The sequence below is a fragment of the Pagrus major genome, chromosome 17, assembly GCF_040436345.1.
Source record: "Pagrus major chromosome 17, Pma_NU_1.0".
NCBI classification, from domain to species: Eukaryota; Metazoa; Chordata; class Actinopteri; order Spariformes; family Sparidae; genus Pagrus; species Pagrus major.
The window spans coordinates 26,654,363-26,677,076 of record NC_133231.1 but is presented as its reverse complement, the minus strand read 5'-3'; the positions used below and the strand labels follow the sequence as shown (position 1 = coordinate 26,677,076).

At 41.7% G+C, this 22,714-nt stretch overlaps 3 protein-coding genes across 3 annotated transcripts; 2 read left to right on the top strand and 1 right to left on the bottom strand.

Moving 5' to 3' along the window:
* Positions 1-1,660: 1,660 nt before the first annotated feature.
* pbx2 (pre-B-cell leukemia homeobox 2) lies at positions 1,661-8,042 on the bottom strand. The gene is made up of 8 exons (XM_073485157.1): positions 7,681-8,042; positions 6,950-7,023; positions 5,659-5,903; positions 4,742-4,932; positions 4,505-4,640; positions 4,132-4,273; positions 3,409-3,503; positions 1,661-2,476 (listed from the first exon to the last, which is right to left on the bottom strand). The coding sequence occupies exons 1-8, from the start codon at positions 7,920-7,922 to the stop codon at positions 2,396-2,398; spliced, it is 1,206 nt and encodes a 401-aa protein (XP_073341258.1). The 5' UTR covers positions 7,923-8,042; the 3' UTR covers positions 1,661-2,395.
* gpsm3 (G protein signaling modulator 3) lies at positions 7,135-11,698 on the top strand. The gene is made up of 6 exons (XM_073485158.1): positions 7,135-7,235; positions 8,888-8,977; positions 9,418-9,970; positions 10,248-10,413; positions 10,676-10,929; positions 11,033-11,698. The coding sequence occupies exons 3-6, from the start codon at positions 9,437-9,439 to the stop codon at positions 11,171-11,173; spliced, it is 1,095 nt and encodes a 364-aa protein (XP_073341259.1). The 5' UTR covers positions 7,135-7,235; positions 8,888-8,977; positions 9,418-9,436; the 3' UTR covers positions 11,174-11,698.
* A 1,963-nt stretch (positions 11,699-13,661) lies between these two features.
* dnase2 (deoxyribonuclease II, lysosomal) lies at positions 13,662-22,669 on the top strand. Its single transcript, XM_073485851.1, has 7 exons — positions 13,662-14,011; positions 15,941-16,038; positions 16,220-16,391; positions 16,981-17,083; positions 18,027-18,191; positions 20,476-20,694; positions 21,384-22,669. The coding sequence occupies exons 2-7, from the start codon at positions 15,941-15,943 to the stop codon at positions 21,752-21,754; spliced, it is 1,128 nt and encodes a 375-aa protein (XP_073341952.1). The 5' UTR covers positions 13,662-14,011; the 3' UTR covers positions 21,755-22,669.
* Positions 22,670-22,714: the final 45 nt, after the last annotated feature.

Here is a 22,714-nt window from a genome sequence, read left to right as displayed (position 1 = left end):
ATCTGTCTTGCAGGTGTATGAATGAACCAAAACCTGCGACACCTTTCGTCCGTGATGAAACTTCTGGTGCCACATTGATAAACCATAGCCTTCACCTTCTTCTATCCCCTGTGCGCTCACTTACGGCGAGTGCCGACACTTCACCATTCGCGCTTGGCGCCTTTACATTTGTCAGTCGGCCCGCGGGGTGAAGGTGTAACGAGGGTTATTAACATTTCGCATTCACGCCTCCACCACACAATAGACCACGCGTGCCATTTGGGCAGCTGTCTCGTGCTGGCGCGCCGTTTAGCGCCACAGTTGTTCGACATTTGCTCCTGGAAATCCTTTGATGCTGCCTGGCGACCGTGGGAAAGCTGAGTGACAGCGACGGCGCACACGTCTCATATTTTGTGGTTCCTGAACTGGAGCCCGAGGTCTCTCAGGGGTCGTTCGCTGATGTAGATTAATTAACAGCCTTGATTGTGTTATAGCTGGGGCGCATCCAACACTCTATCTCAGCCTGACCTTTTGGCTAATTAAGAGGAAAGGGGCAGCCTACTCATGCGTAAAACGTGGCATTATTAAATGTGTCCAGCTCCAGTGCATAACATATGCAGCAAAGAAACATACAAATGAACAAATTATCTGTTTTCTAACACAGTGACATCAGGTTTTTGGAGGGGATTTCAACTTTTTTTTAACCTGCGGAGCCTGCTGTTGGCCATGCCCCTGCATGGTTTGCAGTCGCTTTTAGGGAGTCTTTGACATCTGGTAAGTGAAAAAAGAAAATTCGCTTTGAGCTCCGGTTCATTGTTGATCACTGCCATATCAATACAAATACATGATATTCAGTCACCTTTCAGCCACTTTCCTCCCCCAGTTGATACAGCCTTGCACAAACACACGAGACATTAACATGCTGTCCAGTTTTCATTGGAGGCACCTCTACAAGGACACCTGTGAATTATCCAGAGTCAGTGGGCCATTGTATATTTCTAAATGTAGTTTTGTGAGAACCAGAGATTAAAGGAATAATTCACCCAAAAATGGAAATTCAGTCATTATCTACTAAATTGGGTGAAGTTTTATCGTCCAGAGAACATTTCTGGAACTTCAGAGCAGAAAGGTGTGGCAGCATTCTCCTAAACAACCGAGCAGAAGTAGATGGGGACTTGTTTTGAACAACTGAAAAAAAACAAACTTGACCGACTTGACCCAGGTCTTCGGAAGCCCTGTGAACCCAAATTGATTCGTAAACACCATAATTTAAGCTGAAATCTCCGCTGCAGGTGCTGAGCTAAAAGTGTCGTCCGAAGTGCATATGAGCTCGACTGCGTATCGTCGCTGTAAATGACATCTTTTCATATCATTTTGAGATCTCCGGGCTTCAAGAGACTTGGATCACGTGGCTCGTTTTTTAACATGTATAATTTAAAACAAGTTCCCATCTACTTCAGTGCTGCAACGCTCTTTTGCTGTGAAGCTCCTGATGTTTTGTAGAGTGCAAGGCAAAGGGAAAGGAAGGCAAATGTGTCTCTACCTGGCAAACAAAATTAACACTGTTTGTCTGGAGTTGGGGGGTCTTTTGTAATTTCTGTGAACCAACCCTTTAATACAACCCCCCCGAGTTTTCTCATTCTGACCTCTTGACTCACATTAATCTGGACAAAGCACCATCTGGTTGTGAATACAGAGAGTCTTTATTGTAAAAGAGGTAGAGAGAATACAGGTGTTTCACTGTACAGAAAAAAGACAGCACTGTTGATATACTCATTCAAACCATTAATGTGGACTCAGACGCGCTTCATTCATCTTACAGGGACACATAAGCCCGGTAGAAAAGAAAAACAAACAAAACAAAACAGAGAAACAAACACACAAAATCTTTGGATTTTTCTCTATTGCCCTCTCATTCACTAAATGCATTCTCTCTTTCTGAGCTGTTAAAATGAAAATAGTTGTAGCACTAATAATAAAACAGCAATAATATTAATAATAATAATGATATAGTGTGCTAGAAACCGTGATAATGCTGTAACCCCCCTTCCCTCCCATTCCCGACCACAAACACACCTCAGTAACATGTCAAAAGTAGTGGAAAACAAACCCAACAACCCCGATAATAAAACCACACCTGCATGCACACAACACACACACACACACACACACACACACACATCTCCACTCTAGCATCCGTGCACTCAGCTAATCATACAAACATAATGATGACCAACGCTGAGCAGTAAGAAAAGGAAAAAATAATAAAAACAGTGTACATTTAAAATAGTCAAACCAAACAAACAACGTACAAAAACAACTGCAGCCAAGTGGGAAGTGTGAAGTCATTCTTTTCTGTCTTTTTCCATCATCAAACTTTCCGTCGCTGTCGTTCTGTGCCGGTGGGGCGGGGCCATCAGTCAGAGTTATCCGAGTGGTCGCTGTGGGGCGAGGCGCCGGACGGGGGAGAGTGTCGACCGTGCCAGTTGCCGTTAGCCTGAGAAGTCGAGAAAGAAAAATGACTGTCAGAGGGCAACACGTGACTTGTGTCTGCATCGTCATAGTGTCAGTTTTCACATTAACGCCAACTATTCTACGCAACCTCAAGATTTTTATCACTGATTTAATTTATTCTGGGTAGCTACTCTCCCAGATCAAGTGTAAAAAATGAATTACAAAAGGTTTAAAATGTGTTTGAGAAATTTGATACGCAACGTTTGGATTTGTTTTGTCAAATCTGAGGTAATCCACAAAAAGACTAACACCAACAATGCGACAGTCAGTCTCTCAAAACTTTCTTTTCTTTGGCTCCGAGTCCACAATGTTTTCCACTCAACATATAATTCTTTAAAAATAGTTCACAAATATATAGCTTCTTACTTTCCTGCTACCTCAACACGCAGCACTTTGTATTTTTCCTTTTCTGACTCACTCTTAAACACAGAGTACCAGTCGCTCTTTTTGATGCAGCTCCTTTTATATTTATATCAATGTGTTTCAATGTGTCCTGTCTTTGACTGTGATGTGTTGTGTTTGCAATGTATCTCTTGCAGATGCAAGCAAAGTCATTTCCTATATTTTTTCTGTTACTTTCTTTTTCACAGGAAAGGTGATTGCCTAAACAGTTTTCAGCAAACATTACTCAAACAGGAGTACACAGTGCATTTGTCCCGATCATTACACATTGTGTATATGTGATCGCCTTCAACTAAACTACTGTGCATGTGTGTGCTTATCAGTATGAAGAAACATGTCACGCAGTGCAACAGTTTGTGGACAACAACAGAGCTCTATGCCACAGCGGATATGAGTCTTACAAGATGAAATCATTGTTGGTTTTGATCTTTCATGCGATGCGTCAACAATAACACCAGTCATATCATTTAAATCTGAGCGTAATTGTGTAAAACAAGTGTTATCATCAAGTACCTGCACGCCCATTTGGTAAGCAGACTGCTCGCCGTTCACTGGTGGAACCCCGAGGAACAGGTCTGCTGACCCGGACAGAGAGAAGGACCCAGACCCTAAAGAAAGACAAAAACAGGAGAGAAAACTGAGCACGTACATAAAAATATGCAATGCAAAATGTGGTTGTTGTTGTAGCAGTTTAAGGTCAAATACTATTAATGCTATAATATAATGCTATACTGTGAATTAAATTGCTTTTAAATGTGACAGAGTCTGAATGTTAAAGGGAACAAAGAACTGCAACATTCAAAAACATGATATAAATCACTCTCCATTATGTCGAGCTTGAATTTGAGCCCTGTGTACAGCACATTACTGCCCCAGCTGTCACATTAGCATTCATACATTAGCTCCCCAGCTAATCCAAGTGAGTAGCAAACTAATCCTAACTCTGTGCCAGGACAAATGTGGCTAGCAGCTGCAGAGTAGGCAAGTTACAAAAGAGAATTGTGCTGCAGATCAGTTCAAAAACACACAACAAAATCGGGGTTACAGGTGTGACTCCACACACGTTAGTTTCCACAGCCTCGGGTTACACATTGTGTTCAGGCGCACAGCTCAGTCGTATGATTGACAAGTTCCGGGACGGAGACAAATTCAGGCAGGAAAAGGCGGAACGGACGGTATAATTAACTGCCTCCAGACGAGCAGCTGCATACTGTAGCGTTCACTGTCTTTTGGTACCTGTAGAGTTTGGAGTGTGCGGAGAATCGTCTCCCTGTCTCGCCCCCAAGGCTGTCTTCATGGCATAAAGGTTGGCCTCCTCTTGGAATTTGCCAATGTTTTTCTTGTAGCGGATTCTCTTGTTGCCAAACCAGTTGGAGACCTGGCAGAAGAAACGAAACAATACCGTGAAATCAACACATTTTAGAGAGTAAAAGATCAGCCCTGAATGACTGCTTGTCTTCAAACTTAAGTTAACCTGTTTCTTTATTTGTTTACTGACACTAAAACTCGATTACACACAGCTTTAGAAACACTGAAAGTCCTTCTTAGATGTTGTCAGAACACCAAAAAAAAAGGCATTGCCGCTTGTTCGTTAAAGTCAGTGGTTTACCTGAGAGATGGTGATTCCACACTGTTTGGCGAGTTCCTCTTTGGCTTCTTCACTTGGGTAAGGGTTGGACAGGTGGGAGTAGAAATACTCATTCAGGACCTCTGTGGCCTGTTTGCTGAAGTTGCGTCTTTTGCGCCTGATGAAACAGAAACAGGTAATAAGTATTGGAAAATAAACAACTTTTGTAATTACATTTTGTCACAAAATTCCTTTCAGACAACAAAAACGCACGGCTACCTGGCATCAAGGAAGCGGGACCTCAGGATCATGACCGCCTCACAAGTGCTCTGCTTCAGCTGGGTCTGGATCGAGCTGAACTTGCGGTGGATGATCCCCACCATGCGCTCGATCTCCCGCGGAGTCACGGGCCGTGTACGCGACTGCTCCCTGAGCAGGTTCATCACATGGGTGGTGAATTCAGTGCATGCCTGGCGAGGAGAGGCATAAGACGACGGACAGTGAAGGAAGGAAATGTGCAAAGCAATGGAGCTAGACGTATTATTTCAAACTGGGTTGTTACGATTTAGCAAAGCCAAGTCTGAATTTTACAACGTGACATTTAAACTGTTTTTGTCAAGAAGACGTTTTCATCACGTCAGTATAAAACATTCTGAAACTGAAAGCATAATATGTTCTTGTCAGTAAGCGTGTTTATTCATGTATAAGCATAATTACTAAAGGTCTTATTACCTGGTATGTCCCGCTGGCAAATTCAGCATTCAGAATTTTAGCTCTACATAACTTTTTTTTAAGTATTGCATGTGCAGCAGGTTGAACAGGCCATTCAAACAAATATAAGTGTATAATTCATGTTGCAGGGAAAGCGTATCGTATGTTGCTGATTAGTATCATTAAAACATTGGATTCAACAACAGATTTAAATGTGTTTTGAATAACAGCACACAAACAGGCTTCAGTGTAGGCTGAACTATGCGTTGCTCTTATAATCTTAAGATGCCTCTTCTCACACAGAGATACGGAGCTCACACCTGGTGTGTTTTGATCAGCAACATAAGGAAAGAAGTGAATTCCCCCGACAGAGAGAAGTTATGTGACTGAACTCTAGACCTAACATGTCAATGGATTACGCTTCTGGCGAGCAGGCAAGCGTGTACAGGCAATGTCAGCTCTCATCTCCTGTTGCGACACGGTACCTGCTCATACTTCTCCAGCTCAGTGTGGTAGATACTGCGAATCTGGCTCAACTTGCTTTTGTAGTCGGAGTGCTCGAGCGAGCTGTCAGGTGACATCCCTCCCGAGCTGGTGGCAGCAGACACAGCAGCAGCGGCCCCGCCGCCCTTCTCTGGCCCCGCTACACCCTCCGCCAGCAGCATGTTGTCCAGTCGCACCAGCTGAGGATCCTGAGGTTCATCCTCCTGGGCGTTCCTCATTGACAGACCTGTCAATAAAATAAATGTCACTGTCTGTTTGTGTGTGTAATACAAACAGAAGACTGTGTGTTAAGTAGGGCTGCAGGATACGGTCAGATAAAAATAAAAACTCACAATGCAACTATTTTGACAGATATTACAATTGTTGACTAGAGAGCCAAACATTTGGTTGCAGGTCTGGATGTTTTTTGCAGTTTCAGGGGGAATACATATCAATTTGCAATACATGTGCTACAGGGGTTGAGTGAGAAGAGATAAATTAATCAAGTTTTAACACGGAAAAATCATATTATAGCTGTGGAATATAACAGCCATGAGAAGCAGGTAATTCTCGGTTATCAGTATCCGTATCGTGCATCCAAAGAGTAAACAAACTTCACCTGGCTTTGTGCATCACTCTCATGTTTACAGTTTGTAGTCACTCTGCTGGGATATTTATTAATAACCCCTGTCAAAACATCCTTTTGCAGGGCTCAGTGCAGGGAAACGCAATGTGACTTAGAGCGAAACTTTGCACTGCGTCTTTGAGGATATCTGTTTTTAGACGCATGTCTTAAATGAGTGATTTAACCAAAAGAAAGAAACGATCTCTTACAGCGCAACATAAAAATATCCGGCAGCATTTCTCATCACCATCTTATTCTTCTGTAACACGATCTGCTGGCGAGGAGCTGGACTGTGCTCAGCTCTTACTGTACATTTATCAAACCATTCATGTATTGCAGTGGGCATTGTTTGTTCAGCTGCTGTCTATTTTTATACCAAACAGCATTTTAGCAATCATCCTGTACATTTGTTTTTCATATTACAAGTAAACATACTGAGTTAATAACAACCTGAGTCAAATTAATTGTATGTGTGTGTGTACACTTGTTTTTACTTTATTAGCTTCTGGTGACACACTGTCAACACAGTCTAATAACGCTGCAATAAACCAAGAATCCGGTGCACGTCAAAAAAACAAACAAAACAAACAATCAGCCAGGTGGGTTTCACATTAAGAGGCAAACACAAGACAACAACACACATGAAAACATTAGGAAATAAACATTACCAGTTTTCTCCTTGATCTCACACAGGACGCTGAATAAAGCAGGTTTCATTCGGTGACAGTTGAGTGCATGTTTCCTGCACACAGACACAAGAAAACACGACTTGAAGCCAGCTGTAAACAACGAGAGGGAGGGCGACCACATGCAAACGAACCAAAACAAAAACACGAATTAAAATGACTCGACTACCTTTCACCGGGGCTACGTTAGCAAACATTAGCTTCCGACTTAGCAACGAGCTACGGAGGAGCTACTCTTCAATGGTAAGCTGTCTGAATCAAAGCTAAAGTAAGTCCAGGTGTATTTTTTTATTATTATTTACGATGTAATTAAGTCTTAACACGCTCAAGAAGCCGCTGTGTAGATGTTTTGCGTTAGCTCTACCTGTTAGCCACCTATTGTAGCCTCACCTTGTTAGCCTAGCATGCTAACAACAATGGCTAACGTTAGCTACGTTTCGGACCAACGCTGCTCAAAGAAACGCGTGTTTGTAAGTGACAGCAAAGAAACAACAAGCACTGGCTGCGTTTACAGCAAATGAGCGGGTGATTAAAAACAACAACAACAAACAACAACTTTGTTTACGTTAGCTAATTAGTTAGCTGCTTTGCTAAACAACCTAAACAATAGACTGAAGTTCAGGAAACTTTCGGAGTCGGAGGGAGGAAAAAAAAACACAGCTTCAGCGTCAAAAACATTAAATACAATAAAAGAAATCAAAGTTGTCGCTAACTTTGCTTGTGCCTCGTCCAGACTTTGGTCGGTGATGGTCATTATTTGCTGCAGTATGTCCCCAATATCTCTGCGGGTTTCGTGTCCGTTCTCTGTGCCCTCGAGGCCCGAGTCCCCTCCGTCGGACCGGTGCTGGGAGGCTTGGTGAGCCGAGTTGAGTGCGTGCATCCCGGGGTGGCCGCTCATGGCGAGTCCCCGGCCATTGGAGGGCCCGTTGCCCGTCAGAGGCTGCTGCTGCAACATTTTTCTCCAGCGACGCACAGTGGCGACGACTGCTGCCCGACTGTGCTCACAGACTCACACACAGCACAGCACAGCACTGAGCCGAGGCACCGGGTCCCCTAGCGATTGGCAGGAAAAGGTACAAGCCATGTCAACACAACACAACACAACACAACACAACACAACATGGGATAGACGATGCTTTTCTGTGCAGGAGGGGGGAGGTAAACACTGCTGGATTAAACATGACCACAATGACAAAAAACAGCTGCAACCCCCTCCTGCATCATTTTTCAGAAAGCAGAAGTGTGTGTGTGTGTGTGTGTGTGTGTGTGTGTGTGTGTGTGTGTGTGTGTGTGTGTGTGTTAAACAAAGGCACGAGATCTAACAAAATAAAATGCAGATTATTGGCTCTCCTTGTCATCCCACAGTTCCTAATCCTCGTCACAAGCATGGACAGAGACTTTTGAGATTAAATGAGCTTTTTCCTAAATGTCTCAGGTTTAACACTATAATCTCCCTCAGACAGCTTTTTCTCACTCGTCTAACTCCACTTCTCGTTTTAGCAAAGCGAGTCAACAGGATGTGTGCCAAAACCACAGCAGTGTCAGAAAGCACTGTGCGCCTGTTTCAACATGTTGCACTTCGAGCCTGTCATCATCAAGTGAGCAGCAGTTTTAAAGCTGCTTACAGCTGCTTTGACAGCTTATAAGGTTTGTCTTTTATCTCAAATGATGGAAAACCTTTGCTTGGGAGCACACCTATAAAATGCAGGGTAGGGTATCTCTTGTAACAGTAGTATTTCATAATAGAGAAAGACTTGACAGATGTGGGCGAAATAAATAGGGGTGGGCTGTGGTAAGAGGAACAGGAAGAGAGGAGACGAGAGAGAGAAGGTAGCAAGGCAGACAGAAAGGGCGAGAGCTTGTCACGTCGGTATGTGAAACTCTTCAAGCAAGTTTCTTTTTTTTTTTGTCTTCACAAAGATATTGGCAAGACGAGCGACGAGCTAAAAATGCTTTGCTCCATCGGTGGTGACTTCAAGAGATGATGATTTGAGGACACGAAGTTCAAAGGTAGGAATCAAAATACTGATTTTACATGTTCGGCTCACAAGGTGAACTTTGGGGCGCAAAACAAGAGAATATGTTCGTTGAAAAAGATTTACAGAGACGCTTCTGGGAAATTTTTACAATATGAATCATCAGACAGCGACGAGAAGGTGATGTCTAAGACAGTCATGTTGTCAAGCACCTTTTGTTGTTGTACAGATGACAGGATTATGACTTACAGTTGGATTTTCAGCTGAAACATCTGTAGCCAGCAGACTAGAACCTGCTCAACTGGTTTGACACGCTCGAAAGACGTCTCCATGTGTGTTTTCCAAGCAGCTTCAGAGTTATTACGTGTCATGTTTGCTGAGAGATTTTTCTCTCGAGTATCGACGATGGGGTCCTCAAAGTTTTTGACCTGAGACCTTTGACCTAACCCCCGTTTCTGTGTATCTTCCTGTCAGGGGTTCGACAGCGAGATTAATGGACTGCACAGAGATCAAGGTTGAAATGGCTGAGGGGGGGCTGCTGGAGCCTCTCGTCATCACCGAAGAGGGAGACGTAACTGAGGGTGTCGTTGACAGAGGGGGCGCGAGCAGTTCGGTTGTCATCGCTGAAAGCTACAGCGGAGAGTCGGCTCTGAAAAAGGAAGAGGAACGCACTGGAGAGAACAAGACTGAAGACTGTATAGCAACTAAAATGTGTTTTGAAGATCAGAGCCAGGAAAAACAACAAAGCACAGCAGAGGAAAGCCAGACAGAGGAGGTTGTTGTGAGCGAAGAGGAGAAACAAGAGGATGACAAACCGGAGGAAAGTGAGAACGTGAATGATGGACAAAACAGAGGCGAAAGTACGAGTGAAGGGCAGACACGTGAGGAGATGAGGATTAATGAAAACGCTGAGAAGCCCAGGGACACAGAGGCAACAGAAAATGACCCTCAAGTGGACATAAAGAGGTTGAATTCCTCTGAACAACAACCTGAAGGGACAAACAGCGAAGAAGAGGATCCAAAAAAGGTTTGTGGACTGTTTTTTTATTTTACTTCCCCTGTGATTAGCTCTCTGTTTGCAATACTCTTGACATTATCAACCGGCCACCATTTACTCGACAGGAAAAAACAATCTCACGATGGAAAAACAGTGGGTATCATTTTGTGACGGAGCATGTGGGAGTACGTAGGTGTCGAGTGAATTCTTTTGCTGTGCCAACAAACAGTCTGTGCCACTCACTGAGAAACCTTTTCCTTCCCTCCTTCTCTTGCTCTTTCTCCACCACCTACCCGCGTGTTCGCAGGCTCACCGGTTAACTCCTGAGTTCCCGGAGGCCCTGTACGAGCTGCTCTTCACCCTTCAGGAGGGGAGACGGCTCAATGACCAGCGCTGCTCCTTCAGGCTGGAGAATGGGGTCAGGAGGAGGAGGTGCCACTCTGAGCCCAACACCACCAAGCCGGCAAACAGAGGTGAGAGGCGCTTTTGAGAAGCTGTACTCTGTGTTTTTACGTAGTGAAACCGATGCAGCTGTTTCATTTGTTTCCATGTAATGATGCTGACTCATGCAGTTCAAGCTGAAACAACAAGAAACCAGCCGTACCCCTATGTGACTCAAGAATGTTTTGCAAGTCGTGCCATGTGTAGTTTCCCACATCTTTTCTCTGACCGCTGACCATTTCATTTCTCCTGCCGTCTGACCATCAAAGCTCTTCTCTCTTCTTTTCTCCACAGTCTACTTTTCCTCCATGACTTCACTGCAGAAGGAGGAGTTTTTTGATCTGGTGGCCACCGCTCAAGCTCGCCGGCTGGATGACCAGAGGGCGCCCCTCGAAGGTTCGTCACCGCCAAAACCAAAAGGCAGAAGTTTCAGAGGCAGCATTAAGCAGCTCTCCTTTGTGAAAAAGCCTGCACCAGTTCCTGCACCAGTTCAAGCACCAGTTCCTGTCCCCAAAGAGGATCTGTATAATATGATTCTCACGACACAGGTAAGCAAGCTATTAAGGCAGTGTGCAGTTACAGCAGAAAACATATTGTGGAGGGACTTTATTTGATTATTTCAGGCATTCATTTTGCCACTTTCTCCTACAGGCCCAGGGCAGGCTGGAGGACCAGCGCAGCAGGGCTCCCGGCCCCATGGACGACGAGGACTTCTTCTCCCTGCTCCTGAGGGTCCAGGGGGGACGCATGGACGAGCAGAGGACTGAGCTACCGTGCTTGCTGCAAACCTGAGATTGGAAATTAAAAAAAAACTGTGGGGCTTCAGTGGGAGCCATCCAGTGTTGCAGCCATTTTTAGCCTGATTTCCTGTTAAAACAGGGTTTTTTTATTGCTTCATTTTAGGGAATTGCCATCCCTCTTGATAGTGTTCAGTGTTAAAGCTGTTGAGTTTGCAGCAAAAACGCTAATTTGAGCAAACAGAGCTTTTTAATGTGACTTGAGGGACGTTCCTGATGAGATTGTGAAGTTTACTGCTAGTTATGTTTTTTTTCTTTCCCACGAATAGGATCAGTAGATATGCTTTCTTATCTCGCCAAATTTTTGGATTTTTATTGCGTGTCTGCGATGAGTTGGTTGAATGATTTGTGTGTGCAGGGAAGCAGTCTACTGGTCTCTCCAATGCTTTTCCTTATTTGTGCAGTAGATATATTAAACACACCGAGGATGGTGGTGAAGAGATAATAACTCCAAGGTCGCACAGTACTTGACTGTATATGGATAATTCTCCACCAGAAAATAAACAGAACATTTATCTGAGCCATTTTGCATTTACCCATTTATTCCCTTTGTCCAAAATGTCAGGAGGAGAAGAGATTTAACTCCTCATCAGAGGATCCTGTATTCTTTCCTTTCGTTCGTTTCAGCGTATTTTTGCATATCAAACACACGAGCGTGTAACTCGGAGCATTTTAGCAGTGACCCTAACAAAGAGGTGTAAAACCTGTTCTGTTATCTTCATCATTAATCATCGCAGCCATGCAGGCTCACTTTCCCATAAACTAGTGATAGTGTCTAATCTTTTTACAGCATCCTGTTGCACATAAATCAGAACGTTCACATCGAAAGAGATGAGGTAGGGATGTCCCATTTAGGGAACAAATGAGGCGAAGATAAAGGTGTTAATTTCTCACAGAATTAGAGGACTGAGAGGGGGTGTTATCTCAAAGTTCCCGAATTTTGATTTACATCACTGAAGGTCACATTAACTCAACGGCAAAAAGCAGATTCATGCATTTAATGTGTGTGTTTTAAGGTTGATCAAAGAAGGCTTGACACATAACATAACATCAAATGTGAAGGTCAGTATTGCAGACACATGGATATATAAAACTCCTGAACCTTGCAAAATTGCTGTTTATAATCAAAGGCCACAGTGTGTCACCAGCCAGATAGGGCCTTCTGGAAACCTGTGACCTCCCCTGCTGTGTGTTTAGCTCAGTCAGCTCAGAGCAACAGCTTTCTGAGGAAGTCCCGGTCAGTCTGCACCAAGTGAGGTGAGAGTTGACAAGAGGTTGCTGTGTCACTTCCTCAAACAGAGCACATGTGACAGCAACACTTTGACCGACACTGCTGGTTTAGAGGCTCTTTAACGGAAGAAAATATACTGTAAGTTAAACAGAAAAACAAAAATATTGCCTCTAAAAGTAACTCATTTTTGTTGAATTATTTTTAAAATATGAGGGGAAATACTTAACTCATCAAAAAGTGTAAATGTCAGACGTGAGGTCAAAGGTAGTGATACATCTCCAGATTATTGATGAGACGGTATTTATTCTGTCACGTGACCTGCTCTTCTTGGCCCTCTGCTCTGAATCATGAAGCAATACCAAGTGAAACATTTCAGATGAAAAGAAGAGGACCACAGGAGGGGAAGAAAAACATGCAACAGAAAAGAAGCCACATTTTACACCCAAAATTGTGAAAGAATAAAACAGGAAGAAACACCAAACAGACCAGTTAACAAGAGTCAAGTTCCACTTTTAAAATGGAGGCGTGCATTTACACAGGGCTGGGCCAGTATACTGTGTCATTCCTCTTGTCTGGCTTTCTTTCGGAGACCAGACTTTGAGCGTGTACTATATTTATTTATTTTATTTTCTATTTTCTAGATGTCTGGTTGAGAGGTGTGATGTTGGGGTATTTACTGAAGCAGATTTTAGATTCTTAGTCCCACAATGAGGACATTTGCATTATCACAGCAGCAAAATGGATAGCAAAAACAGAGCATTTAATTAAAGTAAAAAAAAACAAAACATAATTTAAAAAAGCAGTAAGAACAATATAAATAAGAAACAAAACTTCAAAAATATTTGTCTTCTTTTATGACATTTATTTAAAATTATTTATTGTTTAGATTTTCAAATATATTTGGATGATAGATATTGCTTGAGTATAGTTGCCAGAAATAGATCTTATCAAGTTAAAATCAAGTTGTAATGAATACATTACGTCTATGTTTATCTTAGGTCCATTTAAATCACTCCGTGGTCAGGGCTTTTATTTATTATTATTTTATTTTATCTATCTCTTTATTTATTTATTTATTTATCTATTTATCTATTTATTTATTTGTTTATTCACTCACTAACTCATTTTAAAGTTAATTTAGCTGCTTTAGCTGTTTTTTCTATGAAGCCCCGCCCACCCGGCGACGTCACGGATCACTTGACAGAAACCTAGGACTTTTGTAGAAGGATAAGACGCGAGCCAGGAAGTAGAGGAGCATGTAAAAATGAGTTTAACTCATGACTGTCTCTATGGTTTCACTATATTTTTTTAATAGTCGATGTTTTGTACATTTTATTCACTTACATTAACAACAGCTAATCAACGTGTATGGTGTAATTTGCCTATTAAAAGTGTCCCGTGAGAAGCCCGCTGGCGTTTAGCTAGCTGCGCAGAGCGTCACTGTCCCATCCCGCTGTTGTAGTCCCAGACCCAAACAAGGATGTGGCTGGAGATGAAACTTACTGGGAGCAAACTGGGAACTAACCACAGTAGATATTCATGCTGAGGACAAGATAAGAGTCTATTGAGGACATAGATGAGGAGGAACACACTCAGACAGAGGTGGGTACAGGTGGTAAATTTAAACTTAGCTCGTGCTGTCACTGACTTTACTTCCCCTCCGTGTTTTGAACAGTTAGCAACAACTTGCATTAGCCTCTGCTGTGGTTTACTGTCACTGTCACTGTCAGTCTTTCAGATGTATTTGTCTTTTTCTAAAGCTTTTTCTGCCTGAAGCTGTTGGTTTTTAACATAATACAAAAGTGTTTTGTTTCTTACTTTTTTGCAAATGTCACAAGATGCTGCTCCTGAATCCAGTGTTCAACAATCAAGGCACAAATAAACTTAGCTTGTCATTTAACATAGATACAGTTTGTTTGTACACAGTTGAAACTGGACCAGTGGTGGAGTGTTATCAGTGCATTTACTCAACTACTGTGCTGTACTTGAGTATTTACATTTTATGCCATACACTACTCTAAATAAGTTGGGGATATTTGGATAATTGAGTGTTTCACTTGACTTTTTATTCTGTGAAGTCTTGTTGTCCTTGTTATTTAAAAAGCTTTAGATATTGTTTATTTTGCAGGTTTAAGTGGCACTATGTAGTTTTGGAGAAAATTGTATTATTTACAATATTAATGAGGTAATAATACAAACTCAGAAATGATTATTTTTCCATAACTGTATAAACAAGCTGTTCTCAGAGGAAAACAAGGTCCCACAACACTGTTTGAAGCTAGGAAGGTGGCAGGGTCCGCCACATATAAGTAAGTAAAACAGTATGAAACTGCGTTGTCCTTTAAGGTCAGTTTCTTTATTAAGTTTATTCAGTCATGAAAACTAAGAGAGTGTGTTTATTTAGTTTGTTTAGGCATAAAAATTAGCCAATGAAGATCTTTCTCTACTGATTAAAATTTCTTCCCCAAAACTACGTAGTGCACCTTTAACATTATTAATACAAAATATAGTTAACAAGTTCTGAAGTATCGTTATAGTTTGAGCTACTCAGCAGCAGTGTTATAAAAAGTACCCAACAGTCATACATGAGTAAAAGTAAAGATAATGTGTTAAAATATGACTTTGGTAAAAGTGAAAGTCACTCATACGAGTAGTACTTGAGTAATAGTTTAAAGTATTTGATATTAAATGTACTCAAGTATCAAAAGTAAAATGTGATTGCTGATAAATTAATTAATTGAAAATGTGATGCTTGGCTCTGATGCAGCATGCAATCTGCAAAGTAACTAGTAACTAAGGTTATCAAATAAATGTAGTGAAGTGGAAGTACAAAGTAGCAGAAAAAGGAAATAGTCAAGTAAAGTGCAAGTTCCCCCAAAATCATACTTAAGTACAGTAATTGAGGAAAGTAAAACTTTGAAGGCAGAAGACGTGTAATGGAAACTTCTGCACTGTTGTATTGGTAGTTTTAGTTGGACTTGACCAGATGACGTAATTTAATACTTGAGTATTTAGTTGAGTTTGACTTTACTTGAATTTTTCTCATCAGTGGAGGAAAAGCCATTTCGTAAACAACGTTAAAGTACGACAGCAAGAACAACCAGTTTCCTGGTTCATCTTGGGGATGTTTCTCTGTAGAGTTGTGTAAAGGTTAAATCCCACTTCTCTATACATTACAGTGCACAGAAGAGCCTCAGTTCCTTATGCAGGTGTTTCAGAATAGGTTCACTTTTTCTTTGTCTGGGAACAATTCTCAGTCAAGACTTGTTGGTTCTTCCAGACTGTGTGTAGATTTTCATAAACAACATGGCTGATATAAGCCTATTAGCTTCAGCTGGATTTTATTATGCATCTTTGCACAGGGCAAGGACTGTGGATACTGTGAACAGGAAGAAGAATTACAGCCACTTTAAATGTACATTTGAGTATATCAGTATCATTTTAACATAAACCTAAAACTATCCATGTATCCAAATACCTTCGTAGCTGTAAGTACTGTATATATTTACAAGTTCTGACTCTTTTTCTCAGATGCTGCTGTACCTGTGCCTGCTGGTCTTCTGTGTGCCACTAGGGGGCGACACCTCACCAATCAGCTGCTACAACGACAAAGGAGATGCAGTTGATTGGTAATTCGCAGATAACATTACAGGCGTTTAAAAATACACTATACTTTCTTTTAACCCCATTAGAAAGATAATTACAACATTTAAACAATAATCTTCAAAGCAGTTTAATATCAAGCTCTTCTGTTTGCATCTTTACAAATGTCTCTCAGATGGACTTACAGTCTCATTCTCCTTTTCTTAGGTTTTATGTGTACAAGCTGCCTAAAGAACATGGCAAAAAATCCCCCCAGGGGGGTGAGTTGTATTTGCTGCTGGAGAAAGGGAGTGAAGGATGGACTAATGGGAAGGAGACAGTGAACGACACCACAGGAGCTTTGGGCCGGACAGTCGGACAACTGTACTCACAAGGAAAGGTCTGTTTCCATCAGGCGCCTTTTTGTCTGTAGCAAAAATGGAACAAGTACTGAAGTTTATTTAATTGAATTGTCATTATCCACGTCTTAAGCTCAAGCTGTATCAGTAGTAAAGACTCGTAGGTTCTTCTAGACATCAGCAGATGTTTTATGTTTTTGCTTCAGCAGATGTTTTATGTTTTTGCTTCAGCAGATGTTTTATGTTTTTGCTTGCTTCTGCTTTTTCGCTGCAGTCCTGTGACTTCTCATTTCATAAACGGACACACTGAAAGCTATGATAAGCTCTTGTGCTAGAAGTGTTTCTGCTAACTTTGACATTCGATCAGAGAAAGAAACTGAGAATGAGAAGTGAAATTTACTTTGTCATTTATATGCAGTTGAGCTGTTTTTCTCCGAACGGCTGTGGAAAAGGTGACAGAGTAGTGTCAACAGCATGGTCTTATAAAAATATATATGTTTGTGTACCTCAACCTATCATATCAATGTTATGCTCTTTTATTTTATTTTCAGCTGAAGTGTGTTTTTTGTGTGTGATACGAGCCCAAGTATGACGGTTTTTCATTTTAATAAATCTCTTCACTCTTCACAGAACACAGAGCTCGCATACATCCTTTACAATGACCAGAAGCCACTTGTGGACTTGGGTGACAGATGGGTTCACAACAGTGGAAGCAGAGGGGGGCACACAAAAGGTGAACACTGGTGCAGTCAAGCTCCAATACCTGCATAGACCAGATAGGCTCCAAGAGATTTGACTTTCAAACTCAAATTCACACATTGGACAACAGTGTATGAACTATGCCAAAGCAAAAATGTCACAGTCAATCGCAAAGCTGTGCAAAATTAAGGCTTTCTTAAAACACCTTATACTGTTGACTTAGACACTATGTCCGTTAAAAACACATCATGCTAATCCAGTTTACACGCTTCAGTTTTGCAAACAACAGAACTACTAAAATTCAGGGACTTGTTTGATTTTAACATACATGAGGCCAAAAATGTCCAACTTATAGTATCCAAAAAATTGTGATTAATGGGAGAGAGACAATATGATGCGAGAGGAATATGCATTTAAAGGGGCTGTAATGTATTTTATAACAATATATCAAATGACAAAATGTGAAACAGACCTTTTGTTGTTAATTTGTCAAGTCAAGTTTCCTGTTGTCGTTCACTGTAACGGCTCTCATAATGTTGTTGTCAATAACCTACTGTACACTGACTGCTCAGCACCAAATGGCAAAGAAATTTAGCAACTAGCTGGTGAATGTGAAGCATTTAGCAGCCAAACAGCCAAATACTTTCCTCTGGAGTTGGTAGAGCCCAAAAACAGAGCTAGAAAGAGTGAATATTGGACTTGACTGGACTCCAAATGCACAATAATGTTCTGTAACTGCAGGATGTGTAAATAAGCAACAGTTTGCTGATGATGTAAAAGGTGATGATATGCTTATTTCTGCTGCCCATGAGTGGCCCATTGTCACTGTCATTGTAGGTTTAAGAAACAAAGGGCCAGAACCGATGTAAAAAACTGAACATTTTTGGCACAATTTCAAAGTTATAAACAAAGTTGAGTTTGTGGGAGGAAGACCTTGATGTTTTTTTGCTGACAATTTTAATATCTGTGTTCCTCAGGTGTTGTCCTGCTGGATAAAAATCAGGGCTTCTGGTTGGTCCACAGCACCCCTCACTTCCCCCCGGTACGACAGGCAGGACAGTATTCTTACCCCGGCAGCGGTGTGAACAACGGACAAAACTTCATCTGCGTCACCTACCCGCTCGACCGCTTCCAGGCCATCGGTAAGCCCTTTAATGAGGCCATATGCTGCAAACCACAGACAGAGTTCCTATAAAAGTGTAGTTTATTCTTTGCAATGATGTTTAAATGGATAATGGTATTAGATTACAATAACAGGATAAGAAGATTCATACTCTGCCTTCTGTCTGCTGCTATATTAGGAATAAATATGCTTTACTTAAGAAGTACATCCTTTCCACCCTTATATCTGTTTATTAAGAAAGGTAATTTTTTTTGCTCAATATATTAAAAACCTGTAGCTTTTAAAATGCTGTTATTCTGCAAACAAAGTCTGCAAGATTTATGATTTATTGGGCCTCTTAATTAAGGTTTCACTGAAATGATTGTAAACGCCAGGAATGTAATCCTGCGCCAATATCATGGAAGTTCTTCAGTGGAGAGGCTGTTAAACCAAGAACAGAGAGGTGATATATTTAAGTTTCCCTGCTACTGATTGGTGCGTTACTCTGCCTTGAAGAGCTGCTTTGTAAAAACAAGTCAGTGAGGGTGTCAATTAATATTGGAATTCTTCTGAAACCATAAATATTTTTAATTTTTCGATTTGTTTTGTTTATATCTGCCTTTGTCAAAAATAATAACGCATTACTCAGGATATTAAATCACAAGTTGTGTGGCCAGTGAAGGCGTCTTATAGGAGCCGTCTCATCTTGAAAGGAATTTCTCCCATCGTTATTGTCTCGTCGTCACCCAGCACTTAATAATCCAGTCAGGTGTTGACACAACAACAATCCCGATCCAAAGTAATCAGCGTAAACAGGTGTCATCACCATGTCACCGCGCCGCCCGTGCAGTTACCTGGCAGACCCAGCAGTTGGCACAGTTGCTATGGCAGTGCCTGGGGTAATGTAATTAGACTGAGGTGTGTTTCCATAGAGATATCGGCGCTCACACTGCGGCATGCATGTGCTCCATCAGATTCTTGCCTCGCCAGCTGGGATGTGGAGAGTGTGACTGCGTCCGCCGTGACGTGGTCACAAGGCGCATAAATGTTTTGTCAAACAGCAGAAGGCGATCACAGCCCTGTCACGTTTCATTTTCCGGCACCTTGCAGCATGAATTTGCACGTTAATGAAGGGAAACTGTGGGGTGACACCGAGTTCATAAAGACTTCCTGTGTCCTTCCTTCATGTGTCGACTAGAATGCTGTCATAAATATTTTCTTTCTTGTGTTTTGGTTAGCCTAACAAGTGATTTGATTAGCACAACTACCTCTGTTTACAGAATGGAGTCAGAAACTAAGCCGATTAAATGATTTGTAAATTGATATAAAATTAACCAAAAACTATTTTCATGGTCGACTTAAAGTCATTTATCAGGCAGCAAAAGTCCAAAACCATGTTAGCATCTCTGCTAGAATGTACTTTAGCTCAGTGGAGCTTTAAGCTAATTGCTAACTTCAGCATCATCCTGGTCCAAAGCGGTGGATCAACAGACCAAATGACATTGCAATCTCTCAAATGTGAAGATTTGCTGCTTTTCTCTGATTTTTAGTTTAGTAAATTAAATCTGTTTGAGTTTTGGACTGTTGTGCCGACAAAACAAACTGTTTTAATAAGCTACCTTGGATTGAACTCTTTAGAAATTCTGATGATCATTCTTCCGCACTAATGACTGTTTATAGACTAAATGATGAATCAATTAAGCTGAAAATAATGGGGCTGGTAAATCAATAATGAAGTGTAGTCTTTAGCTGCATCCCTAATGGAGCTCATGGAAAGACAGTAAGTGCTTAATGTGGTTAGAGGTTACAATCAAAGTGATAAATTGCATTAATGTTGATTTTATGTATGATATAAGTAAGGAACAACTTGCTTATCTTGATCCATCTTTTTTTTTTTTTTTTACAGTTGTTGATGTTTTTGTAGAATTTCTGCGAACTCTTTCCCCAGATAACATAAATAACATGACATTAAGATTTTTGCACAGGGAGCAATCTTTTGCAGACGGGGTAGGAGGCACATTTTCTCCACTTAAATGCACTCAGCTAGAGAGAATTCTGAGAATTCTGAATTGCTACCTCAAGAAGAGGAAGATAAATACGTACATGTTTTTTCCCCCCTTGCAGTTAACACTAAGGTCCTTCCACTGTACAGTATGTGTGGTTACGCTATCCGTCTATCATCTGTTGCTGCGCACAGTTGGTGCAGTGCCTCTGCACCAATGCCACCGAGACAGTGCTATTCATTTTCTGTACTCAACAAACAGAGTGATCCTGAAGTGCCGTTAGCAGCGTTTGCCTTAAATCTAATTTGTTTTGCACCACAGGAGAGCAGCTTCAGATCAATCAGCCTAATGTGTACGACTGTGACGTCCCTGAGTCCTTGGCGTCCCTGGTGCCCGCGCTGGCTGCTGTCTGTGAGAAGAAACAGCTTTCTGGTCACATCTTTCCACAGATGAAACCCGTGTCCAATCGCAGCGTGACGCTGACCTCAAAGGGTGGCACCGACTTCATCAGCTTTGCCAAAGGAGCCTCTTTTGACAACGGTACGACTTTGAAGAAATAAATGTAGTTTCAAGTCTGCTCTGGCCTCAGGTATGCAGGTATGAATAGGCCAATGTGAGCTTGTTCATATTTGTGATATTATTACTCCCTCCTTAAGGGACAGTGCACCCCAAAATCCAAATTACATATTTTTCCTCTTGCCTGAAGTGCTATTTAGTTGTTTTGGTGTAAGCTGCCAGGTTTTGGAGATATCAGGCGTAGAGATGTCTACCTTCTCTCTAATATAATGGAACTGGACGGCACACATCACATCGCAGCCACGGACAAGAGGCTCGCGCTCATGACAGCGTGGGATGTAAAAATTTATGTTGTCTTCCTCTGCTGAGCTTCAATGTTCGGTACATTAGGTAGCTAGCTTCTTGATACTGCAACCTTCTGCACTGTGACACAGAAAGAAAATAGTTCCTGTATGAAACTGCTCACAACAAGGTCTGTGGACTATATTGAGTAACCAGGTTATGACCTTATCAGAGTTTCAGACTACAATCTAGTTCCTTTATAAATTTTCGGCAACTCACACCAAAACAAACTAGACGAATAAATAGTGCTATAAGTAAATATGTATTTTTGATTTTGTGGTGTACTGTCCCTTTAACACAACAGTTCAAGTTTACAGGCAATAAAACAATAAAAACATGTTCCTGTCCATCCTTCCTCTCTGCCTCATCAGACCTGTACCACTCCTGGGTGGCCCCAACCCTCCAGTCAGACCTCCTGGTCCAGTTCTGGATTCGCTCCACGGGCATCCTCCCCTCCGACTGCTCGCTGGGCTGGAAGGTCCTGGACATCAAGGTCATCAACCCGGGGCAGACGTTCACCTTCAAGGCTTCTCAGGACCACTCCAAGTGGGCCGTCAGCACCCAGGCGTCCAGCTCGGGGGCCGGAGGAGGCTGGGTGTGCGTGGGAGACATAAACCGGAATGAGGCGGAGGAGAAGCGAGGCGGTGGCACGGTGTGTCTGCATGACCCGGTGGTGTGGAAGGCTTACAGGACAGCAGCGCTGCAGTGTGAGGCTTGTGGAGGAGGAACGATCCAGTGTTGATAAATCTCGCTGGAATCAGATTTGTCTGCTGGGCATGTTGGTTTTTAAGGGAAATGTTTGGTACGATGGAAATATTTGTTTTAATGTGGTTGTACAGTTTTTTACATTTTTGTGATAGTTGTAAGAGCACAGGTGAAAAAATAAATAAAGAAATATCTCAAGTGAAATGGCAATATCATGCATTAATGTAGGACCCCATCGCTCACAGTAAGAATCAGACTGAGAAAATATGTTTTTGGGGCACAAAAAGCCATTTTACTCGTTCAGAATGATCATTAGTTGTAGTTATCAAGGGCTGTTACATCCTCCTCTTCAAGCTTAATGTGTACAGAACAATGCTGGAGGAGTAGAAGTAGTCAAATCTGACAGGAATCAGAGGGCTTTAAGAGAAATATGGTGCTCATTTTGAAAAACACAAAAGCCTCAAAGTGCCACTGTAAATGAAAGCGTTTGTTCAAGTGTCTTTGTGACCACTGGGTACTGTTCTAACTGAAACTGAGACGAGGTGGCAAGTTACATAAAAGCTGCCTCGCTGAGCTGAACTTCTGTTTAAATCAACACTGGCTGGTTTGTGGGTTCGTTCTCAGGGAGTGCATTCAGCTTTGCTGGTTAAAAATGGATGAAAATGGATTTTATGGGATTTTAAATGTATGAGCATTAATTGATTAATTGCACTATTTAACATTCAGACACTGACAGCATTGAGCTGAGAGGAATGCTTGAACACTTTGTGCTTCAGGACTGTTTGTGGTATTAACTGACCTGGTCTGACTGACTATACATTTTTTTTATTATTATACGCTTTTGATTTTATAGTCGTATCACATTCCCACATATTCATAGATTTTTACCTTGATTTTGCTTGAAGAAAAAGATGCTGGCTGTCTTGAATCTTAATAAAAAGACTAAAACAGGTGTGTTTTTGTCACTGATGTATATTTTCTCACCTTATTCATAAGA

Coding starts and splice junctions, on each gene's coding strand:
- pbx2 (XM_073485157.1), bottom strand. CDS start 7,922: ATGTTGCAGCAGCAGCCTCTGACGGGCAACGGGCCCTCCAATGGCCGG. Junction 4,641..4,741: donor TCCCGCTTCCTTGATGCCAG/GTAGCCGTGCGT, acceptor CTGTTTCATCAG/GCGCAAAAGACGCAACTTCA. Junction 2,477..3,408: donor CTTACCAAATGGGCGTGCAG/GTACTTGATGAT, acceptor TCGACTTCTCAG/GCTAACGGCAACTGGCACGG.
- gpsm3 (XM_073485158.1), top strand. CDS start 9,437: ATGGACTGCACAGAGATCAAGGTTGAAATGGCTGAGGGGGGGCTGCTG. Junction 9,971..10,247: donor AAGAAGAGGATCCAAAAAAG/GTTTGTGGACTG, acceptor GCGTGTTCGCAG/GCTCACCGGTTAACTCCTGA. Junction 10,930..11,032: donor ATATGATTCTCACGACACAG/GTAAGCAAGCTA, acceptor TTTCTCCTACAG/GCCCAGGGCAGGCTGGAGGA.
- dnase2 (XM_073485851.1), top strand. CDS start 15,941: ATGCTGCTGTACCTGTGCCTGCTGGTCTTCTGTGTGCCACTAGGGGGC. Junction 16,039..16,219: donor AAAGGAGATGCAGTTGATTG/GTAATTCGCAGA, acceptor TCCTTTTCTTAG/GTTTTATGTGTACAAGCTGC. Junction 16,392..16,980: donor AACTGTACTCACAAGGAAAG/GTCTGTTTCCAT, acceptor CACTCTTCACAG/AACACAGAGCTCGCATACAT.